Here is a 23633-nt window from a genome sequence, read left to right as displayed (position 1 = left end):
GTGGCTTAAACAGTAAGTTTATTTCTTACACACTGAAGGATTTGCAGGGTCTCTGCTCCAAGCAGTTGTTTAAGGACTCAGCTTCTTCCACTTTTGGTTCCACGCTCCTCTTGGACCTTGGACAGCTCTCTGTTCAGCCAGATGATGGGGAAAGAGAGGCTCTCGTGGGAGGTTTATGGAAGCAGCCCTGCCTGGATGTTGTGCATCTCTTCCATCCATATCCCACTGGCCAGAAATCAAATGGCTACATGTGTAACTGTGAGGGAGGCTGGGAAAGGTGGTGCAACTCTGTGCCCAGGAGGAAAGGAAGATGAATTTAGTAAACCGCCAGTCTCTCTGCCTGTATTTTTTAATTCTCTGTTCTACCATTTTCTAAATATCTGGAAATGATTTAATTACAAGTATCTATAATGATACATTTCATCTCATCCATTTAATCCCTTAGTTAAGTGTAAAATAATCTGCGCATGTTGTATTTGTATGAGTTCAGTGTCTTCATTTCTTGGTCAGGTATTCTCTGCCTATCCTTAGACACTTATTTTACTCTAGACTTCTATTTCCTTACCTTTTCACCTTTGTCACTTTGGTAAAACTGTTTATTTCCCAAGATGCCCATGGAAGGGAGAGGGGGCACAAAGCGGGGACACCCCCATCAGGGAGCGAGGCCCTGATCACCCTGGGTGGCCACTCAACCTTCGGAGCTGCCCTGACTCAAACCCAGAGCCAGGCTGACCCTGGGCGGACTCTCCCGACCCTGGGCTTTCCCCTGCCACAACACAAACAGAAGCCCAAGGCTGGGCTACGGGAATCTATTTCTTCACGGCTGCCCTCAGATCAGTCAGCTGGAGTCGTATCCACTTCCTCTCCAGGAACAGTCCTGGCAGGATCAGAGGGAAGACTTAAAATGTCTCAGTAGGGCTCCCTGGCTTAGGGGAAGTATAGACTCCTGATTTGTTCCTCCCACTGGAGCAGACAAGCTATCCTCAAATTGCCTTTGTTCACAGATTTGGTCAGTCATCCAACCAGCTGGTCAGTCATTAGAAACCCTGCGAGCCCTGGCACCCTCCGGGCCCAGCCCTGGGATGTGCATGCTCCAAGCTGAATGAAACCCGCCTCCTGCCCTTGGAAACACTTTCTGCCTTACAGTCTGTAAGAGACCACGTGGGGGCAGAGAAAAAGCTCAAGGTATTGTGATGAGCGCTCTGATGGTGGTCAGTGCGAGGGGCTGAGAGGGGTGAGGAGAGGTCTCGGCAAGCTCAGCGTGAGGAGTTAAAGCGGGAGAGCGTGAGGCCAGCCTCAGCACAGCCCCGACCCACCTCAGTTCCTGGCTACAGGCACCCCGAGCAGAGCTGGCTGCACCTGTTCTTGGACCTACGCTGTGTCCCAGCTTACCTGCCCAGTCAGGGTCCTTCCTCAGCAAGGCTGGATGTCCAGGGCAATCTTTGCATCTCACCACTGCTCTTCAGGCCATTTAAAACATGGACTGTGGAGAAAGACCCCCAAGGCCCTCAGCAGCTCACCCAACCCCTCTTCCTGGAAGCATCATTATGAAAACCTCTCCACGGAGGCCGATCCTGCCTCCTTCGCATCTGTCCTTTCTTGTCAGCTCACGCTCACCCTCTCATCCGCCCCCAGGCCCAGCTGTGGGCAGCCAGTGGCCCCCTGCGAGGCCGTGGGGCATCTTGAGCTGGCCTGGGTCTGCCGCCTTCCCCTCCACCACTGCCCCTTCCTGGTCTTCAGGGTCAAAGCCCCGGAGAGCTGGAGCTGCACGTGAACTGCATGGACGGCCAGGCTCTGAGGCGGCCTCCTCAGGGGGTGGCCCCGACGCTCCACAGGATTTAAACGCATGGATTCTGGGGCAAGGAGACTCAGCGGCGTCCTGGGCTTAAGTACTGGGTGTGTCTGAGAGCTAAAATTCTCCCCAAGCCATCTCGGGAGAAGAGAGGGGTTATCCATCCATTTAAGATGAAGCTGCAAAGGCCCAGGAAAGATGAGGTTGTGGCAAAACTGAAAAGGCAACACAACGGACCTTTTCCAATCTGTTTCTTTCTTCAGGAAGGCCTGCAAAGTTACGCGGCCAGCAAATTCACAGGGATAGAAACTTCTTAAACTGTAGGAAGGCCTCACACGGTGGAAAAGTCTCCAGCAAAGGAAGTATGAAGGATGCTGGCAGCCCCACACCTGCCCATTCAGAAGCCGGTGCCGGGCGGGCCCTCAGGCAGTTGACTTCAGACAATCTCGTTTCCCTCTTTGGGCGCCTTTTCCTTATTTCTCAGCAGAAATAACAGGAGGAGGAAAGTATCTCCAGTCCTGGAGAGTTCATGGGTGATCGTTCTCGGAAGTGTTATCTTCTTAGGTAAAGATGAAAGAACGCCACCTGCTGGGCATTCACAGTTTTGGAATCAATTTGCAAAACTAGCTACACGGACAATATAAAATTTAACGGATTTAAAAAAAATAAAAACAAGAACGAAAACGGCTTTAAAATGTAGCAAGAAGGACGCCTGTGTACACAGTCTGTACACCTCTGCCACCATCACGTTCATTCACTCTCATTTACTGCTGCAGAAGCGAAGCCTGCGGCTCATCCACGGCCCAGCAAAGACAGCACGTCCGAAAGTCTGCTCGTCCCTTCACTGCAGACGCCCCAAAGAGCACAGTTCCGAGGGGTAACTCCTGGTGGCCCTTAACTGTCCTCCCCTGGAGAAACCCATCTCGCAGCCAAATGTTCCCAGCAGACTCGGGCCGCACACAGCTGGCAGAGTCCGTCCCGACGTGGCCCCGGGTCCCTGGAGGGGCCCGTCCGTTATGCCTGCTCGCCGGCCCCGCCTCCGCTGGCCCCCGAGCCCTTGCCGGATGCCTGGGCCTCTGCGGAGCGGGAAGCCTGCTTGGGCAGGCGGATGGGGACATACACGTTGGAGGCGCAGTGCTCCCTGAGGTAGCCTCCCCCCTTCTCTTCGTAGTCCTTCCTGGTGATCCAGACGTCCTCGTTGTCCAGGTGGTCCAAGGCCCAGTCGCGAGCTCCGTACCAGGCGTCCAGCACAGGGTTTGAGGCCAGCTGAACCTGGAAGACGAGCAGAGCAGTCACCGGAAAGGCATCTCCCATCGGTTTCTAAGGACTGGATGTTTAGCAAGGCTGGCTACAGAAATGCACACACAGGAGGGCCCCCTTTGATTCCATGATGCAGCAGGACGATCTCTGCACCCCTCAAACGGAGCTGAGCTGAAATGCCCCAGACATTCCAAGGAAGGACAAGAACATGCAGAGCGCACCACGACCAACCTCACAGACTACGGGGTCATCAGTTACTTTATCCACACCACCCTGGGCAGGGCGAGGGACCCGCTGCCTGCCTCCTGCCCCTGTCCTGTCGACCACAAGGTGTCAGGTGGAGACCGGGAAGACCTGGACCTGAGCCCCTCTGCCCACGAGGAAAGCAGAGGCTGATGCGAGGTGGCTCTGGCCATGGTGGCAAACGAGGCTCAGAGGGCGTGAGGGCAGAGAGGCTGCCCTGGGCTGTTTCCACTGCTTTCCCCAGGAGCAAGACTGTGGTCAGCAGTCCCGGGAGTGCTCCCAGTGAGGCTGGAGCTGACCACAGGGCAGACGGCCGTCCAACTCAGACCAGGCTCCTCTTTCCTGGAGTCGCTCGCCTGACTTCCCACCTCCTCCCCCCTCCCTCCCTCCACCTCCCATAGAAGTCCCAGGCTGGAATGGGGGTTTGGGAACTTTCTGAAGTAAAGGGCTGGAGGAATCAGCACAGATGGCGGAGGAGGAGGCAAGGGACCTGCGAGAAAGGACCATCAACAAAATCAGGGTCACGAGAGCCCCGGCTGCTCTGGCGTAGGAGTGTCACTGACGGGACGAGGAGGCGCTCGTTCTACTCTTTGCACCAGGCCAAGTGCCCACGGCTGAGGAATATCAAGTAGGACCACGTGTGGAGTCTCGGTGGGTCCTTCTAGCAACTTGTGGAGTCCAGCGTGTTCTCAGGGGCCCTCAACACAACAGCTGATGTCTGTCCATCACACGCAGGCCCTGGGCTGAGCGCCTGATTCACCTTGCACGCTGAAAGCTGGGAACGGGTGCCAAGATGACCCCCTTCTCACTGCTGCGAAAACTGGGGTGTGGCAAAACTCAGTGATGGTGGTGCTAGAGTCAGGACCCAGGTCCAGAGACCACCGCCTGAACGTACGACACGTCAGATGGCAAGGGGCGGGCCAAGCCAAGCCCCTCAGCAGGACACGCAGGCTGCGTACCCCAGGCGCCCTGCCAGCCTCTCCAGCACACGCCCCCACCCTTCACAGCCACTCTCAGCTGCACACCCCTCAGCAAGGTTTTGGCCCCCAAGCCTTTGCTCCTGCTTGTTCCCCACCCCACCCAATCTGGAACATTCTCTCCATCCCACCCCCCGCCCTATGTGACAAACACCTCCTTGTCCTTGGAGCCGTCCCTGAACTTCCAAGGAGCCATCCCTGAACTCCAAGACCCCTCGGTGCCCAGGACATCTCAGCATTCTGAGGTGACTGGTCCACGAGGGGAGCTCAAACCACGTCTCTTAGTGATCGGGAATCTGGTAAAGAAATTGTGGGGTACCCCCACCAGACAGTTGCTTTTAAAAGTATTTCAGATGAATATTTCAGATGAATAATGACATGGGGAAATGCTCCTGGCAGGTTAAGAAATTCAAGTTACAAAAGCCATGTGTAGAAAATGTGTGGAAGAAAGAAAAAACCTCCTCAGCCAGTCCCCTCTGCCTGTAGCCCAGGGCCTGGGTGAAGAGAAGGCCTTAATCTCAATGTACACTCTTTTTAAAGAAAATAATTTTGGTAATAATGAACCCCACGTGCCACAGGGTAAGTGGGGCCGTGTGCCACAAGTACGGAAGCCTGTGAGTCTAAAGCCCATGCTCCGCGACAAGAGAAGCCACTTCGATGAGAAGTCTGTGCACCACAACTAGAAAGTAGCTCCCGCTCACCGTAACTAGAGAAAGCCCGTGTGTAGCAAGGCAGACCCAGTGCGGCCAAAAGTAAATAAATAATTTTGGTGATAATTTTTAAAAATTTAACTAATTTAGCTGCACTGGATCTTAGTTCCAGCACGTGGAATCTTTCATCTTTGCTGCCACACGTGGGATCTTTAGTTGTGGCATGTGGGATCTAGTTCCCTGACTGGGGATCAAACTTGGGCCCCCTGCACCAGCAGCGTGGCGTCTTAGCCACTGGACCACCAGGGAAGTCCCTCAAGGTACACTCTTGTGTACTCTCTAAATGTGTACTGTATGCAGGTCTTCCTTTGTCAATTAAATCAAAACAAAGAAGTACATAAATTATGATTTCCATTTTGCTTTAAAAATCTGAAGAACAGAAGGAAAGCCACGAATGTGTTAACAGTGGCTGTCTCTGGATGATGGAATGACAATTTTTCTCATTTACGCTGTACTACTTTTGCAACCCAGAAAACAAATAAGGTTATTTTCAAAACAGCTGGTTACATGGACAATTGGTACCTGAAAAGAAGACTGAAAGGGCCTCATCTCCAGCAGCTCTTTCTCAATTCTAACCTTCATCCCAGGATACATCATGTTCCCACCAGTGAGGAAAATGTTCTGAACCAGCAGCTCTTGAACATCCTTTGGGTACCTGGGGATGAAACGATTCTACTGCTATAGTCTCTCCTACTTGAATATTGGAAGAGAATGTGGATGTGGAAATGTGAGCTCTCAGTACAAATCAGAAAACATCCACACAAAAAGTTAAAAAACAAACAAACAAACAAAACACTTTCCCTTTTTCATTTGCCTTTACAGAATGAATGTCCAACAGCTAGCTAAAACCTTAATTTGAATGGTCAATCCATTTCCTTAGCATTATGCCTTTCTAATACATGTTTTTTAAAAACTGACTTAAGTGAGGATTGCTTTAAATGCATTTAGATGAAGTCTGACAGATTCATAAAGCCCAGCAACCACCACCACAACCAAGATACAGAACATTTCCATCATCCCCCGAAATCCCGCCTCTCCTTTTGAGGACCTCCCTCTCCACTTGTGCTTTTTATTAGTTTTATCTTACACGTTTGATCATTTTTCTACTCACTTTGAGACAAAACTCAAAGATATTCAAACAAAGTAGCTGCAATCACTTTTCTTCCTTGCTAGTTGTTAAGCTGCCATTCTGTTTTAACCAACAGCAACTAGAGGACCACAAGACTGTGTTCCCTACTTGTCCCACGTGAATTAGGAAAACTCACACTGCAGAATCATATCTGTGGGGAGAGGCATGTTGTTATAGAAATGTAAACTCTTAAAAAATAAAATGCAAGGTGGGAAAAAAAACTAAGTTCTGCTTGTTTTTAGGGTGATTTAGAACCACTAGTGTGCAATGATGTGAAGACTTTTAGAAAAGTCAGTGTACATATATTATCATGTTGCCCAAATTTTTAAAAGACATTCTTAAAGCTCAAGTATATACACATTGAGCATCCACACAGAGAAAAGAACAGACAGCCCTAACTCTGTGCCAGGCCTGGTGAGAGAAAAAAACAGCCTCTGAGCGCAGCAAGTCAATGAAAAAGAGACGCCCGGCCATCAGCTCCACTGTTCAACGCAAAATTCAAGGGAATGGTTCAAAAAAACAGAAGGAAAAGAAGAAATCCAGGCTCACCTGTCCAGGATGTACTGGAGGGTCTCTGCTATGCCAGCCTGCTCCTCTCCAATGAGAGATGGCTGGAAGACAATTTCTGGAGCTCGAATTCTTTCTGTCCCAACAAACAGCTGATGATACGCTGCCAAGTTAAACACGGGCTTTAAAAACCCAAGGTTTAGAAGATATTTTTAGGCCATAAGAACAAACATCCCAGGTGCCAGCTTCCTCAAACTGCATTTCTCACTGCTTTGTTCGTGCCAGAATAACCTCTCCCCCCACTCTCTTGATGTGATGATTCCATTTTTCTACCTTCTTTAACCTCTGGATGATAAACTGCTACCCATCTCCATCATGAAATGATCCGTGAGATGCAGGAAAGAGACTGGGTGGAGAGCAGCAGCAGCAAGGCTGGCATTGGGAGACCAAGTCTCCGCCAGTGCCTGGCTCAGCGCCCAGTCCCTGCACAGCCAAGACAGCCTTCTCCCAGGTGTCTCAGCCTCACGTCCGTGGTTACCACGGTGGTTCAAGAAAACAGAAGGAAAAGAAGGTCGACCACCTGGTTGCCACGGTGATGGCAGAAACATGGACCCAGATGACAATGAAACATCATAACACTGGCTTCAATTTAAATAAAAGCATTAAAAGCTACTCTTTGGGTCTCAAAGTCCCTGGCTACTGGTCCAAATGCTCCCACCAAGCAGACTATTTCTCACAGTTTCAGAGTCAGTGCTGGAACCCCAATCAATCACCGAGGAGGGAAAAAGTCCCTGACCCTACAAGCTTTTAGAACTGGTACTCGTCCTTCTAGAAAACTACAACTGGGATTTGCAGCTAGAGGAGGGAATATTCCTAAAGAAGGAGACTAGACCTGACTGGTCATTCACGCCAAGCTTCAAAGTATAAGCAAGGTCGAGGCTACAGGAGGCCAACCTGGACTGTGGCCACTGGCTTCTCCACTTCCGGCGTCTCCTCCGAAAACAGGGGCTCGAAATCGTTGATGTTTTCCACGTCTTCCAGAGACGGCTCAAGCTGCTCCAGGTCAGGAGTCTGAGAAGAGAAGAAACACAAGAAGATAGAACCTGTGATTTAGCAAGCCTTAGCTCTGTGAGTTCACGGTCACCAAAAAGAACTGGGATCTCACCCAATGTCCTGAAAGTATGTCCATACATAAAAACAATGAAAATTTTTCTAAACTATTGAAAAAAAAAAACAAACAAACAAACCTGAACACACATGAACACAAGGTTAAAAGACTAAAAAAGCCAGAGATCGATTTTGTTCATACCCCCTATCTTCCCCACTGAGACCAGTCTCATCAACTCCCACCTTCTCTGAAGCCTTCGGAGGGGGCCGCTCAAGTCCGCCACCCCAGAGAGGACTGTCCCACAGAGACTCCAGAGGTGAGGGGCTCAGGATCCAGCTGGCCACCTCCCTAAGCTCGGTCCACGCTGCCTCTCACCCCAGCCGCAGTGACTGGAGAGAATCTGGACTCGGACTGCTGGGATCTGACTCTCAGCTGCACTGCTTCTAGCTGTTGACCTTGGGCACATTTCTTCCCTCGTCTCAATCTCAGTTTCCTTATTTATAAAATGGGAATGAAGACAGTACTTGAGGAATCGTGAAAACTCATCAAGACGACACTTGCACGGCACGGGTCTGGCACAGGCCCGTGTCTGTTATCATCAGTAACTGTTGCTCCTGAGTGGCACCAGCTCTTTGTTCCGACCTTGGATGTCTGTCCTCCTCCACCCCCATGGCCACAGACAAGCTTCAGGTCACACTGGCTCCCTCCTGGGTGGAGCCATCCCATTTTTATCCTGTCTTCCCACCTCTGGTCTTGCCTCTCCCTAAATCCATCATCCTAACTGCCACCAGTTATTTTCCCAAAATAAAATCTCCTCAGATCATGCCTTGCTCAGCACACTCTGAAGGCTCTGTCTGAAGGACACTGTTCAGGCTGACGGATAAAGACTGCTTCAGGCAGCCACGGCCTCCCTTCCGGCTTCATCTCCCACACTCTCCACGCGGGATGCGCCCTGCTCCCTACATGTACACTTCTTTCCATATAAAATGTCCTTCCCTCCTCATCTGGTATCTACTGAAATCAAATAAATCTTTCAGGGCTCAGCTCAAACATCCCAGTCCTTTCTCATAACTCCATCTGAGGGCTTCCCTAGTGGTCCAATGGTTAAGCATCTGCCTTGCAACTCAGGGGATGTGGCTTCCATCCTTGGTCAGGGAACTAAGATCCCATATGCCGCAGGGCAACAAAGCCCCTGCAACCACAACTAGAGATCCTGTATCCTGGCAACTAAAACCCAATGCAGCCAAAGAAATAAGTATTTTAAAAAACAAAAAAAACAAACCTGCATCTGCATTCCCATAGACATCTATTAATAGCATCACATTTGATAAAGGTTATTACAGTCTGGGGCTTCCCTGGTGGCTCAGACGGTAAAGAATCTGCCTACAATTTGGGAGACCTGGGTTTGATCCCTGGGTCGGGAAGATCCCTTAGAGATGGGCATGGCAACCCACTCCAGTATTCTTGACTGGAGAATCCCCATGCACAGCGTATTACAGTCCTGAGTGTGGTTCTAGAGCCCTAGGTTCTGAGGGACTGAGGAGGGAAAGGATTGTATCTTAGTCACCTCTGCCCCTGGCCCCGGGCAATCATGCCGAGCACTGAGTGGTGAGTCCCCGGGATACACCCTTAGATTTCTCTAGAATAAAGAGGACTGTAAAATGTCTGGGTTTTAAAGGCTTTTTCTGTATTACTATCCACTTTCATATCTAATTATATTCAAAAGCAGTCACCTTAAAAACAAGATTTCTTAGCTTCACCAAAAATTGTTTAAAAAAAAAAAAAAAACCAACAAAAAACCTTTTCCTTATCCTGATTCATATGATTCATACAGAAGAACAAAGCTGGTAATGTCAATGCAATAACGGGTATCCCAGAGATAACTGATTTCTCTACCATGGCTGGCTTCTCTCCCTCTTAGGGTTTGCCAGGGTCCCCAGGTGTACTGGCTAACAACTGGGAACATGTATATATAGGCTGTTCTTTGGGAACCAAAGAGAACAACAGTTTGCCAAGGCCCGTCAGAGAAGATGCAGTGTGGTTCCCCATCAGAGAAGATGCAGTGTGGTTCCCCAGAACAGCCTTGAGCAGCAGAAAAACAGAGACCAGTTCAATCTTGATTCCTCAGGTAAGAGAACTTTCTATCTTTGGCCCACTATGCTTTCCAACAAAGAAGGGTGCTAGTGAGCTGCACTCCCAACCATTTGCAGTGATGGAAAGTGACCATCTTTTAAATACTCCATGAGGAATGCTAGTAGGACTTCCTTGGTGGTTCAGTGGTAAAGAATCCACCTCCCAATGCAGGGGACACAGTTTGATCCCTGGTCCCAGAAGACTCCACATGCCACGGGGCTGTGTGCCACAACCAGAGAGTCTGCGTGATGCAGTGAAGATCCTAAGTGCCGCAGCTAAGACCCAGGGCTGCCAAATAAATAAATAAACATTAAAAACAAGAATGCTAACAAAGCCTACTCCTTTACAACATCCTCACTGAATACGTGCAGTGAGGGATGAAATGGATTGGTCTATAAGAAAAAATGGATTTTTAGAACACACTGGAAGTTTAAAAATTTAGCTGTATGAATCCAATGAAACTTTTACCGCTTAGATGGCATTTCAATATGAACTGTGGTCCACACAGATTTGTTCTCTCCATTGTAAAGGAACTGTACAGTTGGAAAATACAATAAATACTTTTTGAAAGGTAGAACTGGTTGGCCAGTGTTGTGGCCAAATTTAGCCCATGAATGTTACTGTAACTGATCTAATCTTCAACAATCTCCCTGACTGACCGTTAAGGCTTTGGGACAGATGGATTCATCAGATCTGTTGTACTACGTAGGGAAACCTTTTAAAGTCCAACAATTCAAAATCTCCCCAAGCCCAGAGAGATCTGAATATGTACCCTCAGGTCACAGGAAAAAGTAGGGACTTAGTAAGTACCTGCTGAATGAATGAACAGCGTGACTGAATCAGGGCATATAACAAACACAGAAAAATGAACCAAGAAAAGGAAAAACTAGCTCCCCAACTGCTTGGGAATCACATCTTCAGTTATTTGATTTCCTTTCTTTTTAAATCTGAAATCCTCCATGTGCATGTAGCTCAGTGGTTCATCTCTGATATAAACATGCTGACACCCTGTGGACATGTTGATAGGCATGATAGTAAGTACAGATAAACAAACAAGAAAGGCAATGTGAACAGAGGATTCGATGGTTGGATGGCACCATCAGCTCAATGAACCTGAGTCTGAGCCAACGCCGGGAGGGAGTGAAGGACAGGGAAGCCTGGTGTGCTACAGTCCATGGGGCCGCAAAGAGTTGGTCACAACTGAGCGACTGAAAAACAACAGCAACAATGTGGATCCGGATCCCAGTAACCAACGGCTCAAACCTGAAACACAGATCTGGAAGTGGGAGGCACGCTGGTTCTCCTAAAGCTGATCTGGGACGCTGTGGGAGACTAAGACGGAGGTCAAGGCCCCTTCAACCCCGGACCTCAGTGACCCAGTATGCTGTGTCTAGGAAGTCTGACTCAGGATCTGCTCGGTCAAACATGCACGCTCACAGCCAGTCACTGTCCTCACGTGATCTACAGCCTGTCTGAGAGGTGGGGAAGGGGAGGGTGAGGTCAGGAGCCGTGAGAGCTGGCCTCCAGCTGAGACAGTGCCTGCAAAAGCAGGCTGCCTGCTGAGCCAAGGACAGCTCTGAGGCCCCTGATGAGCAGCAGACTACATACACCCAGCGGCAAACTGAAATTTTCCACAGGAATGTTTCTTTTGAAAAGTAAAGGCTTTAGAATTTAAAGTTGACTTAAAAACAAAGATCAACAGCTGGACTGGCTAACCCTGCCCTGGAAGTATCACAAGGCAATGAATAAGTACCTTTATTTTAGAACTCTAGAGATGACAGATCCAGCAACAAGGCATCCACCTACTATCACTTTTGTCCAATTCTAGAGAAAGTGAGAAAACCAGAGACCTGTGACCTGCAGGCAGCCCCTCCCACACAAGCCCAGTGCTATGGTTTGATTTACCCAGGGCACTATCTCAGCCCCACGCACCCGCCCGCCCTTTCAGCCACATGAATACTTATTCACAGTCCATGGGTAGGGAAACAAAAAGGAGACTGAGAAGATCAAAGAGTTAGTTTTAGTAACTAACAAAAGGCTGGTTTTTAATCAGCCCACAAACATCTTTTCAAGGTTTTAAAAATAACACTTATTTCTTAAAAGTTAACATGTGCATAATAGGAAATCGAAAAACACAAGAAGCAAAAAACAACGTCACTCATAATCACAAGTCGTTTACCATCTGATGTGTCCTTCTGGGTCTCATTTGTATATTTCCTATTGAGCATGTCTACTAGTGCCTGTAAAAAAATTCCCAGACTATGTGTGAAGTGTGATCCCTGTTGTTAGGGAACACTGAGATGGAAAGGTGATGAATGAAAGAGTAATCACAGTATATTTAATAAGAGATCAGAAGAAAGTTGAGGCATATATGATGATCCAGGAACCATCAGTGGGGTAGGCTCACGCTCAAGATGGGCCACACGACTGGTGTGCATGTGTTCTTGCTTTTCTACTTGCACATGTCCCCCTCCCAGGGGTCAGAGCTCTACCAGGTAAAACCCCTCGGGTCGGTACTCCAGTTGGTACAAGATCAGTGCCATCCCTGCCCCATCTGTGCCCCCAGACACATCAAACACCACTCTGTTCTCTTTGCCACTCTAGTCTGGTCACAACCCATTTGCCATCAGCCTTTCCTGGATATTCCTCTGTCCTCAGAAAGGGCTATCCTCTCTAACAACCCCTGGAGACCTCCCTCCCGAGACCCCAGTACCTCTGGCTTGCTGTCCACCACGTCCACCTCAAGGCTGACTTCTGCCTGAAGGATCTTCTGCTTCGCCTGCTCCACTGCAGCACTGAGCTTCTGGATGTAGGACTGCAGCTCCTCCGGGGAGTCCATGTTCAGCTCCATCAGGGCCTTGTGAAACTGATCCATCTGGCCGTCCTCCAGGAGCTCCTGCAAGCGGAGCAGTCACAACCCATCCTCAGAGACGCACATCGGGGCAATCACGCCCGGGAAGGAGAGAAGGAGCTCAGAAGCTGGACGGACAGGAAGAACGGCGGGCGAGGGCTCCCCGAGCCTGCCCCTCCACACAGCCTGCTCCGTGAAGCTTCGCACGTGGCCCTCCTCCCCAGCCATCTCTGGGCTCCCAGCATCACCGTCTCAGCACCACCTGAGCAGGCAACACTCAACTATGCGGACAGATGTCAGAAATGTGAGCTTCTGGGAGGGACAAAGGTGGGAGAGTTGCTAACAGGAGACTGAGGGAGGTTCCTGGGCTGCTGGTAGTGCTCTATTTCTTGATCTGGACGCGGCTACTTGGTGTATTTCAGTGATGAAAATTCACTGAGCTGGACCCTTAAGATTTGTATGCTCTGCATCATGTGTGCCCCACTTAAGCCAAGAAGTTAAAATCAATCAAAGGGGACTATAAGGATAAAATACATCATCAGGGCCAAGTCCACAGCTCTTTCAGAAATTCCTGCTGCTACAATGTCCTCCACACACGTGATCTCTACGCGGATGATCCCGCTAGACTCCTCCTTGACCTCAGGGCGGCGGGGACTGAGACGGCTGATGCGTTTCATGGCTGGGGCAGAATCTACAGGGAGAACAAGGCGGGGACCCACCCAGGGGCCTGCATCACCTGCACGTAGAGCAGCCGGTCCAGCCGCTCCTGATCCAGCTGCAGCTTCTCCTCCCGCCGCCGGGCATTGAGCTCCTGCAGCCGCCGCAGCTGCTGCTGCCGCCGCTCCTGCTTCTCCTCGGCGGTCAGGGTGCTGCCCAGGAGCTTGCTGGAAAACGGCAGCTGCATCTTGTGGACGTTGTTCTCATAGTAATCGGGGCACCGCCATTTCTGCAGCTCTTCAAAGGAAGTGTTTCGGAAGTTAGGAGACGGGAACACCATTAGCCCTGAGATTAGCAAGCTGGGACCAGGGTTCCAGGTGCAGGGGAAGATGGAGGAAGCATGCTCCCCCCATTTCTGAACCCACCCTCTGACAAAATGCAGCAGTAAGACCTGGACACGATGCCAACACACCTGCTCTGAGAAAACTGGTAAATAAAGCTTTTCAGATGGAAAGGATATCACCTGGAGCACCAGAAATGAAGGAAATGCAACTGAAATGATGAACAGACTAGATTAACCTCCTCTGGAATTCTTTAAAATATGTTTGACAATTCAAAGTGAAAACCATGACAATGTCTGACGGGCTTCCCACGGATGTAGACGTGACACGGAAGACAAGTCCGGCACACAGGAGGAAGGACACGGGGGCTCTGGAGCGCTAACATCTCCAGGTTCCACTGGAAGTGGCGAAAAAGAGACCCTAACACTGACAAGCCTGTTAACTGTCATCTCTTGAGCAACCACTAAAACAAAAAACCTACACAAGAGAGACTGGTGAAAAACACAATAGATAAATTAAAATGGAATGCCAAAAAACTGGTGGACCTAAACCCAGACAACAAGAGGGATTACATTCACTGTAAATGGTCTTAACTTATCAGTTAAAAGAGACTGAAAGAAGGGATTTTCAAGGAAAGGACCTGTTAGAAAACTTGCTTTGAATATAATGTTTTACATAGACTAAAAGGCCAGGAAAAAAACCACCACATAAGCACCAATCAAAAGAAAGCTCAAGTGGCTATACTAAATCCCAGCAGACTTCAAAGCAAAGAAAATTGCAAGGGATAAAAAAGAACATTACATAATGGTAAAAGATCAATTTGCCAAGAAGATGTAAAAAAGGATGACTACATAAAAGACCAATTTGCCAAGAAGACATAAGAATCCTAAATGTGTACCTAACAAAAGAGCTTCAGATACTTGAAAGCAAAAACTGACAGAACTGAAAGGAGGAAAATTCACAATTCTCCCTGGAGATTTCAACACTCTTAATAATCAGTAATAAATAATCGGTACAGCTTGATGGACAATGAAGCTGGGTTGACAAGAACTGAACAAAACCAAAAACCAGCAGAACCCGAATGACGTCACAGACTACTCCATCCAACAAGAGCAGGACACACATCCTCTGCAACTGTATATGGAGCAGTCACCAAAACAAACCAGGCCTGGGTCCTGAGCCAAACCTTCATGAATTTAACTGACACCAGGGAAAAGAAGTTCTTTGACTATGATAGAATTAAAGTAGATATAAACCACAGAAAAAAACTGGAAAGTCTCCAGCACTTGGCTATATTCTAAATAATCAACGGTTGCAAATAAAAAAGGCTTGAGGGAAACTTAAAAATATCTGAACTCAATAAAAATGAAAATACACCATATCAAAATCTATGGAATGTAGATAAAGGACTGCTGAGAGGGAAATTCAAGCTTTAAATGTCTATATTAGAAAGAAGTTATGATAAAAATCTAAGCTTCTACCTCAAGAAACTAGGGAAAAAGGGCAAAGTAGACCTAAAGCAAGTAGAAAGGAAGAAATAATAAAAAGAAGACATCAATGAAATTGCTTACACCTACACCTATTAAAGAAGTTGAATTCCTTCAGAAAAATAAATCCCCCAGGCTCAAACAGTTCTGCTGCAGAATTCTAACAAACATTAAAAAAAAAAAAAAACAACTATTTACTTAATCTTTTCCAAAAAGTAGAAGAAAACACTTTTCAGCTCATTTCGTAAGACCAGCATTGCCATGATCCCAAAACAAGACAAAGATAGTAGAAGAAAACTGCAGATCACTATCCCTTATGAATACTGACACAAATACTTCACAAAATTTACCAAATTAAACCCAGCAATATATAAAAATAACACAAAGAAACAAGCAGGGTTCAAGGCCAGTTCAGTATCTGAAAAGCAGTCCTTATACTCTCTTAAATGAACAGTCCAAAGCATAAACACCATAGGATCATATGAGACGCAGAAAAAGCATTTCACAAAATTCAAAGATCCATTCACGATAAAAGTGATCAGCAAAACTTGGAACAGAGAGGAAATTCCTCAATTTGACAAAGAGTAAAAACTCACTGTATTTCATAAAAATTCACTGCATTTCTATACAATAGCAATGAGCAATTGGAAACTGAAATTTAAAATAAGGAAAGAAATAGACATAAATCTAATAAAACATGTACAGGACCTATATGCTGAGAACTATAAAATGCTGATGAAGGAAATGAACAAAGACTTAAATAAATGGAAAGATACATTATATTCATGGATTAGAAGCCTCAACATAGTAAAAAATGTCACTTCTCCCCAATCTGGATTTAGCATATTTGGATTTATATTTAGAAGGTTGCTGTTTTATATACAAACCGATCTACACATTTAATGTTCTTTCAATCACATCCCAACAGAACTTTTGGTAGATATGCACAAACTGACCCTATCATTTAAATGGACAGGCAAAGGAACTGGAATAACCAAAAGGATTGTGAAAAAGAACCAATATATGAGACTTATCACTTAACTGAGAAGTTTTTGAGGAAAGTAAATACCACAAAATGGAAGAGGATGCTAAAAAGTATTAAGTGCAAAAAAGTGGGCAAAAAGGGAATTCCCTGGGGGTCCTGGGGTTAGGACTCTGCGCTTTCAACGCAGGGGGCACGGGTTCCATCCGTGGCTGGGGGAAGATCCTGCACGCCACACCTCGTGGCCAAAAAAAGCCTATTAAGAGTGAGCAAGAGAGTCACCCTGGGAACAAATTTAAGGAACATCCCCAAAGGCAGACAACACTCGGAAGCTGCAGGAAGACATCCTCTTCGTACCTTCCACGTAATCCTCGGCGATGTAACTGTGCTCGTGGAGGATCTCCTCCATGCGGCTGAGAGTGATGGCGGCCAGGTGCCCGGGATACTTCAGCTGCAGGAGACGCTGGAGGTAGCCAGCTGCCTGGCTTCCTCCCAGGTTGATGCGCTTGCAGTTTCTAGCATCTAACCTACAACCGAGAAGTGGAAATAGCACTGAAACTTTGGCAACGTGGAGGAAAAAATATGGAGCAGGTGGACAAGGGGGGATGATAATTTAATGTAGACTAATGAGGAAGAAACTGACTGGTAGGGGAAAATAAAACAGTTGGAAGGGACTTTAAGTTGCCTTAGTGCAACCTCTGACCCAACGCAGGCATTCCTAGACCACGTCCTGACAGACACAGGAACATTTAACTTCTGGTAAGAGTCTCAGAAGGAAACCAGGTTCAAAGCAAAGAACGTGCTCTCAGAAGTCAGACCCTCATGTGACTTGTCATGTATTTCTCAAACTGTGGTTCTAAGGCCACACATCCTGGAATTAACTGGGGATGACGTTTAAGGTGACAATGCCCAGGACCTGTCTGCTCCGGGGAGGGCCTAGGGATATGCACTTTTTCTTTTTCAGCAGTGCCACACGGCATGTGGGATCTTAGTTCCTCAACCAGGGATCAAACCTAAACCCTCTGCAGTGGAAACTCAGAATCTTAACCACTGACTGCCAGTGAAGTTCTGGGGATATGCATTTTGACAAGCTTCCCGGGTAGCTCCAGTGTACCCCTCCCCTAGACGCTCCACTTCTACTTATGCAAGCACATTAAGTAACCACATACACACCGGCTTACCATAATCTCCTAAGAGTACCAGGTTCCTCTCACTTGAAGTGAAGGAGAGGAGAACCAGAGTAACTTTATAAATTCTCAGTGTGAGAAAGGGAGAGGAGCTGGGCTCTAGGAACTTGCTGTGCACTGAAATGATGCCGCTATATCACACCTCACCAGCAGGTGCCAGCACAGAACAGGACATGCTCCGATCTGATCCTAGCTTCCAGGTCAAATCATTTTCTCAGTATAATATAAAATAACAATATTATTTTTAACTTCTGCATATTCTGGTTACATAAGGTAGAAAATTCTGTATAGCAGGAGTGTTTTGGAATGCCTAACGATTGCCTTTTTCTTCATAAATATTTGTACAAACTTCAAGAGAAAGTCCCACAATAGGGCTCAATAAATTCACCAACCTCTATTTTCACTTAAATATTCAGATTGTTTTACAAAGTGCCATCTCCTACATTATCTCATTTCATTCTCAGGGTAACCCTGAGAAATCAGTTTTTCCCAAGTTTATATGTTAGGAAACCAAATGAAGAAGTTAAATACCTCATCCTTAGCAGGACTGCAAACCCAGGCTTTCAACTCCTCTCCCTATTTACACACTCTCTCTACGCAAAGAGAAACCTTCTCAGGAGAGCATGACGCTGGCCTAGTCTCTCTCTTTCTTTTACTTTTTAACTGAGGCACAACTGATTTACAATATTTCAGGTATACAGCGAAGTGATTCAGTTATATGTAACATATGTATATATGTATACTTTTTCAGATTTTTTTTCCACTGTGCTTCCATTGGGCTTCCCTGGTGGCTCAGATGCAAAGAATCTGCCTGAAATGTGGGAGACCTGGGTTGGATCCCTGGGTTGGGACGATCCCCTGGAGGAGAACATGGCAATCCACTCCAATATTCTTGGCTGGAGAATCCCCATGGACAGAGGAGCCTGGTGGGCTACAGTCCATGGGGTCACAGAGTCAGACATGACTGAGTGACTAAGCACTGCTCATATATATACTTTTTCAGATTCTTTTCCATTGTAGGCTATTACAAGATACTGAATATAATTTTGTATCCTACACAATAGGTCCCTGTAGTTTATCTGTTTTATATATATTGGTGTGTCTCTGATAATCCCCAATTCCCTATTTATCCTTCCCTTCCTGGCCTAGTCTCTTTAAAGTGAAAGTGAAAGTTGCTCAGTTGGGTCCGACTCTGCGACCCCAAGGAGTATACAGTCCATGGAATTCTCCAGACCAGAACACTGGAGCAGGTAGTCTTTCCTTCCCCAGGGGATCTTCCCAACCCAGTGATTGAACCCAGGTCTCCCAAAGGGCAGGTGGATTCTTTACCAGCTGAGCCACAAGGGAAGCCCAAGCATGCTGGAGTGGGTAGCCCATCCCTTCTCTAGGAAATCTTCCCAACCCAGGAAAGGAACCAGGGTCTCCTGCATTGCAGAGGGATTCTTTACCAACTGAGCTATCAGGGAAACCCCCTGGCCTAGTCTCTTTAACAGACAATAAGAGCCCAACTATAAAATAAGAACACATTTTAAACATGACAGAAACTACCCTCAACTTTTAAACAACCTGGAAAATAATCTACTACATATCTATTAAGTACCACACTTGAAAAGGTCTAAATAATTGTCGTTAAAGAGCTTTAAATAAAAAAGCAAAATAGCACTTTATAAAAAAAAAAGTGACTCCAGAACACAATAGTCTAAATTAAATTTATTTAAACAATTTACTCAGAACATTTTTATTGAGTGCCTACTACCTACAGGTACTTGTGTTAAACTATCTATTTCACTCTAAGTCAAAATCATACAATTCTAGAATTACAGATTTGTACCTCAGAGACCATTGACCCCAACCCAAGCCAGGAGGTCACAAGGACAGATGGTGAAGTGACATATCTATACTCACACAGTGAGGCAGGTTAGAGTTAAGCCCAGAGGACCGTTCATGGTCCTGTACCTGCTCTTTCCACTCCACCTTTATTGTAAGCGCCCAATAAAAGTTTCCTGAATGCTTCTCAAAACAGTACTCAAATGCCGTAAGTACAACTCACCTCCCTTCTAAGATGGGTAAAATATGTGTACACTGATAACCAGACGAAATGATGAGCCCACTTGAAATCATGTTCTTTGGGTTATTGTGGTAGAAGCTGAAGAGGCTGTCTATCCCATAGGCAACCTTAGGAATCCCGTAGCACTCAAAGAGAAGTTCAGACATCATCTGTCGCGAATACAGTGGGGTGCACACGGCTTCTGTCAAAACTATGGGATGATCAACACAGCCCTACTTTGAAAGAAAAGAGCAAATTGTTAGGTGCTAAGAGGATACACTTTTCAAAGCATAAAAAGAAACAAAAATCCTTATTGTAAGGGCTGAATTGGCTTTTGGTCTGCAATCAAAACACCTGATCAGAAGCAATTGAGAAACACCCCTCTTCCCTGGAAGTTTCTTTGGAAAATATGAAAGTAGGGTCAGTCGTGTCCGACTCTTTGTGACACCACGGACTGTAGCCCAACAGGCTCCTCTGCCCATGGGATTTTCCAGGCACGAATACTGGAGTGGGTTGCCATTTCCTTCTCCAGGGAATCTTCCCAGGAATTGAACCTGGATCTCCTGCATTGCAGGCAGATTCTTTACCATCTGAGCCACCAATGCTCATAGTAACTTTCTTTCTTTCTTTTTTTTGCTCACAGTAACTTAAGTCAGTTCAGTCCAGTTACTCAGTCGTGTCCAATTCTTTGCAACACCATGAACTGCAGCACACCAGGCTTCCCTGTCCATCACCAACTCCCAGAGCTTGCTCAAACTCGTGTCCATCGAGTCAGTGATGCTATCCAATCATCTCATCATCTGTCATCCCCTTCTCCTCCTGCCTTCAATTTTTCCCAGCATCAGGGTCTTTTCCAATGAGTCAGTTCTTCGCAACGGACGGCCAAAGTATTGGAGTTTCAGCTTCAGTATCAGTCCTTCCAATGAATATTCAGGACTGATTTCCTTTAAGATTGACTGGTTTGATCTCCTTGCAGTCCAAGGGACTCTCAAGAGTCTTCCCCAACACCACAGTTCAAAAGCATCAATTCTTCAGTGCTCGCGCTTTCTTTAGAGTCCAACTCTCACATCCAAACATGACTAACGGAAAAACCACAGCTTTGACTAGATGGGCCTTTGTCGGCAAAGTAATGTCTTTGCTTTTTCACATGCTATCTAGGTTGGTCATAGCTTTTCTTCCAAGAAGCAAGCACCTTTTAATTTCATGGCTGCATTGTCAACTGAAGTTAAGCCCCATCCGAACTGTGAGCCAATCATCTTTAAAACAGCTCCAGAATCCAACTGCTTATCACATCCGCCATTCCTTCCTCATCTAAGTTACCATCATCCCTCACCTTGGAACTGCAACAGCCTCCTACTGATTTCCCTATTTCTACCCTATGACTCAGGCCAGTTCATTTTCCATATAGCAGCTATAGTGATCCTTTTGAAACAAAAGTCACATCCCTCTTTTGTTCAACACCCTGCAATGGCTCACCATTCCACTCATAATAAAAGCCTACAAAGTGTGTGACCTCTCTGACTTTTACTTCCTGAAGTGAAGATGCTCAGTTGTGTAGAACTTTTTGCAACCCCATGGACTGTAGCCCACCAGGCTCCTCCATCCATGGAATTTTCCAGGCAAGAGTACTGGAGTGGGTTGCCATTTCCTTCTCCAGGGAATCTTCCTGACCTAAGAACCCCGGTCTCCCTCATTGCAGGCAGATGCTTTACTGTCTGAGCCACCAGGGAAGGCCTTGTAAGTAAGACCTTCTGTTTACTACTCTCCCCTCACTCTGACTATCCTCAATTAGGATTAGGGCAAACTTGCCTCAGGGCCTTTTCACTGGCTGTTCTGTCTCTCAAGAGTACTATTCATTCAGATATTCACAAGGCTGGCTCCCTCAACCGTCTACTTTAGTCCTTGCTCAAAACACCACCGTCACCCTGAGTCCTCTCCCTACCCATCTTACTGAACAGCTGTAACCCTTTCCTCTCCATCATGCCGTAGAATCTACTGCTTAATCCTACTGTTTATTCTCTCTTTTCATACTAGAACGTCTTTCCATACTAGCTCCATAGGCACAGGGGATTTCGTGTTATGTTCCCAGACATATTTCAAACACGTAGAAAAGTCCCCATTGAGAGCAGGTGCTCAACACATATCTGTTAATAAATAAATGCACTAACAAACAAACCAAACAGATGCTCCAAGAGAAAGGGGCGTTGTTTTGTTCACTGGCATACCCCAACCGCCTAGCATAGGACTTACTACATACGTTAGGCGTTTAATATTTGATTGACTGACTAAATGAATGACTAAATGACAACTGGAGCGACTATCATCTCTCGGAGAGCGGAGTGACATGGGACACGACCATACCCCTCTCCTCAATCCTAACCCCACCTCGCCCGTCACCTGTGAGGAGACACCCAAATGCTGGAAGCTGTAGTCAAGCAGCAACTCCTGAAGCTCCAGGTTCACCGGCACGTTGCGGTCGAAGGGCGATCGCAGCATCCAGCGCAGCGGCTCCAAGCTGCCCAGCGCGTTCCCCACCTGCGGGCCCGCCCCGCCCCGAGCCCCACCCCGCCCGCGGGCGCACACAGCGCGGAACTGCAGCCGGGGCTCGGGGCCCGGGTCCGGCCCGGGGCACGCCCAGCCTGCGCGGGCCTGGAACGACCCATTGTCCAGCACCAGTGGCACCGGTAGTGACCCGTGTGCCACCGGGCCGGCCTCCAGCACCGGATCTGGCGCTGCGCGGGCATCGCGGAACGGAAACACATTCGTGGCCAGGCCGGCTGCAGTAGCCGCCGCCATCTTGAAGCGCTGCTGGCTCCGCCCCTCGCCGCCGCGTCAATCTATTCCGGTGCGAGACTCCGCCCCCGACGCAGCGTCCGCCCGTGCGGCGCGAGACTCCGCCTTCGCACAGATTCGCGGTGCCTCCAAACCTTGCGTGTTCTTGCCTTTTAATCTCGGCTGACGTTTTCACCAAACTCACCCTCGGTAGCCCAGGCCGCCTACGGGGATCCCTAGGCCACGCCCACCCTGGCTGTGGTTTAACCTCGTTCTTAACATTCGACCTGACTACTCCCCTTCGCGCTAGCCGGGACTCGGGCCAGCAAACCCCGCACCGAATGTGTAAAGCCATCGGTCCCTGCCGGTTCCTTACCTCCCGAACTGAGCTGAGCTCCGCGCGGCCCCGCGTTTCCGCCTAGCCACGCCCTGTTTGCCTTCTGTCACTTTCCCTCGCCGTTGACTCCTCCCCACGTGATAACTTTGCCTTTAGTCAAGGAAACAAACTCGGGATTAGCAGTCAGCTCGATTTCTTGACCAAGGAGTTCGCTATTCAGGCGTGTTTATTTTGTGAAAATTCAAAAGGCCGTTCACTTATGATTTGTGCACTTCTCTGTACGTATGTTGGAAACGTGGTGGCTCAGACGGTAAAGAATCTGCCTGTAATGCAGGAGACCGAGGTTTGATCCCTGGGTCGGGAAGATCCCCTGGGGAAGGAACTGGCAACCCACTCCAGTATTCTTGCCTGGAGAATCCCACGGACAGAGCAGCCTGGCGGGCCACAGTCCATGGGGTCGCAAAGAGCCATACGCAAATGAGCGACTCTTTCTTTTTTCTTTTTGCGCATATATTTTATAATACAATGTAAAGTTTCCCAGGTGGCGCTAGTGGTAAAGAACCCACCTGCCAATGCAGGATACCTAAGAGGGTTTGGATCCCTGGTTTGGGAAGATCCCGGTGAAGAAGGACATGGCAACCCACTCCAGTATTTTTGCCTGAAAAATCCCATGGACAGAGGAGCCTGGCGGGCTACAGTCCATTGGGTCGCAAAGAGCCTGACACCACTGAAGTGACTTAGCACATAAAGTTTTAAAATAGATTTATTAACTTCCACAAGTCTATGGGACTTGTACCTTCTCAGAAACCTCAAACACTGCAAAAAATACTGCTAAGTATTACTTAATATGTATATATTCTCTTTCTTTTTTGTGGTATGATTCCCCTACAGGGTCCTCTAGCTTGTTGTGATCTTGTGACTCAGTTTTGGCCAATGGAGGGGGGGGGGGCAGGGAGGAATGGAGGTGATGTCATCTGCCCGCTCCTCAGTTTTAGCTGTAAAAGGACTGAGCTCACTCTCCCCTGCCCCATTTCCCCCTTTCCACCAGGCAAGATAACAAGAATTAGAGCGCCTGCTTTGACTGTACCCTCCCAGCTCTGGAGCACTTAATTT

The 23633-nt window shown here is 47.6% G+C and overlaps 1 protein-coding gene across 2 annotated transcripts; it reads right to left on the bottom strand.

The window, feature by feature from the left end:
- ACTR5 (actin related protein 5) lies at positions 1-22254 on the bottom strand. 2 transcript variants are annotated; one of them, XR_006337062.1, is made up of 9 exons: positions 21809-22254; positions 19415-19644; positions 16535-16704; positions 13447-13664; positions 12573-12755; positions 7573-7689; positions 6661-6800; positions 1393-3064; positions 1-288 (listed from the first exon to the last, which is right to left on the bottom strand). XR_006337062.1 is itself a non-coding variant. In XM_043883934.1 (9 exons), the coding sequence occupies exons 1-9, from the start codon at positions 22205-22207 to the stop codon at positions 2807-2809; spliced, it is 1848 nt and encodes a 615-aa protein (XP_043739869.1). In that variant the 5' UTR covers positions 22208-22253; the 3' UTR covers positions 2620-2806. The 2 variants fall into 2 exon arrangements, 1 of the variants encoding a protein (XP_043739869.1); XM_043883934.1 differs by lacking the exon at positions 1-288 and adding an exon at positions 5505-5637 and having other exon boundaries at positions 2620-3064; positions 21809-22253.
- Between the last annotated feature and the right edge of the window lie 1379 nt (positions 22255-23633).

The sequence above is a fragment of the Cervus elaphus genome, chromosome 23 (genome assembly GCF_910594005.1).
Source record: "Cervus elaphus chromosome 23, mCerEla1.1, whole genome shotgun sequence".
Classification (NCBI taxonomy): Eukaryota; Metazoa; Chordata; class Mammalia; order Artiodactyla; family Cervidae; genus Cervus; species Cervus elaphus.
The sequence above is the reverse complement of the archived record's forward strand: the minus strand, read 5'-3'. Positions and strand labels throughout refer to the sequence as shown.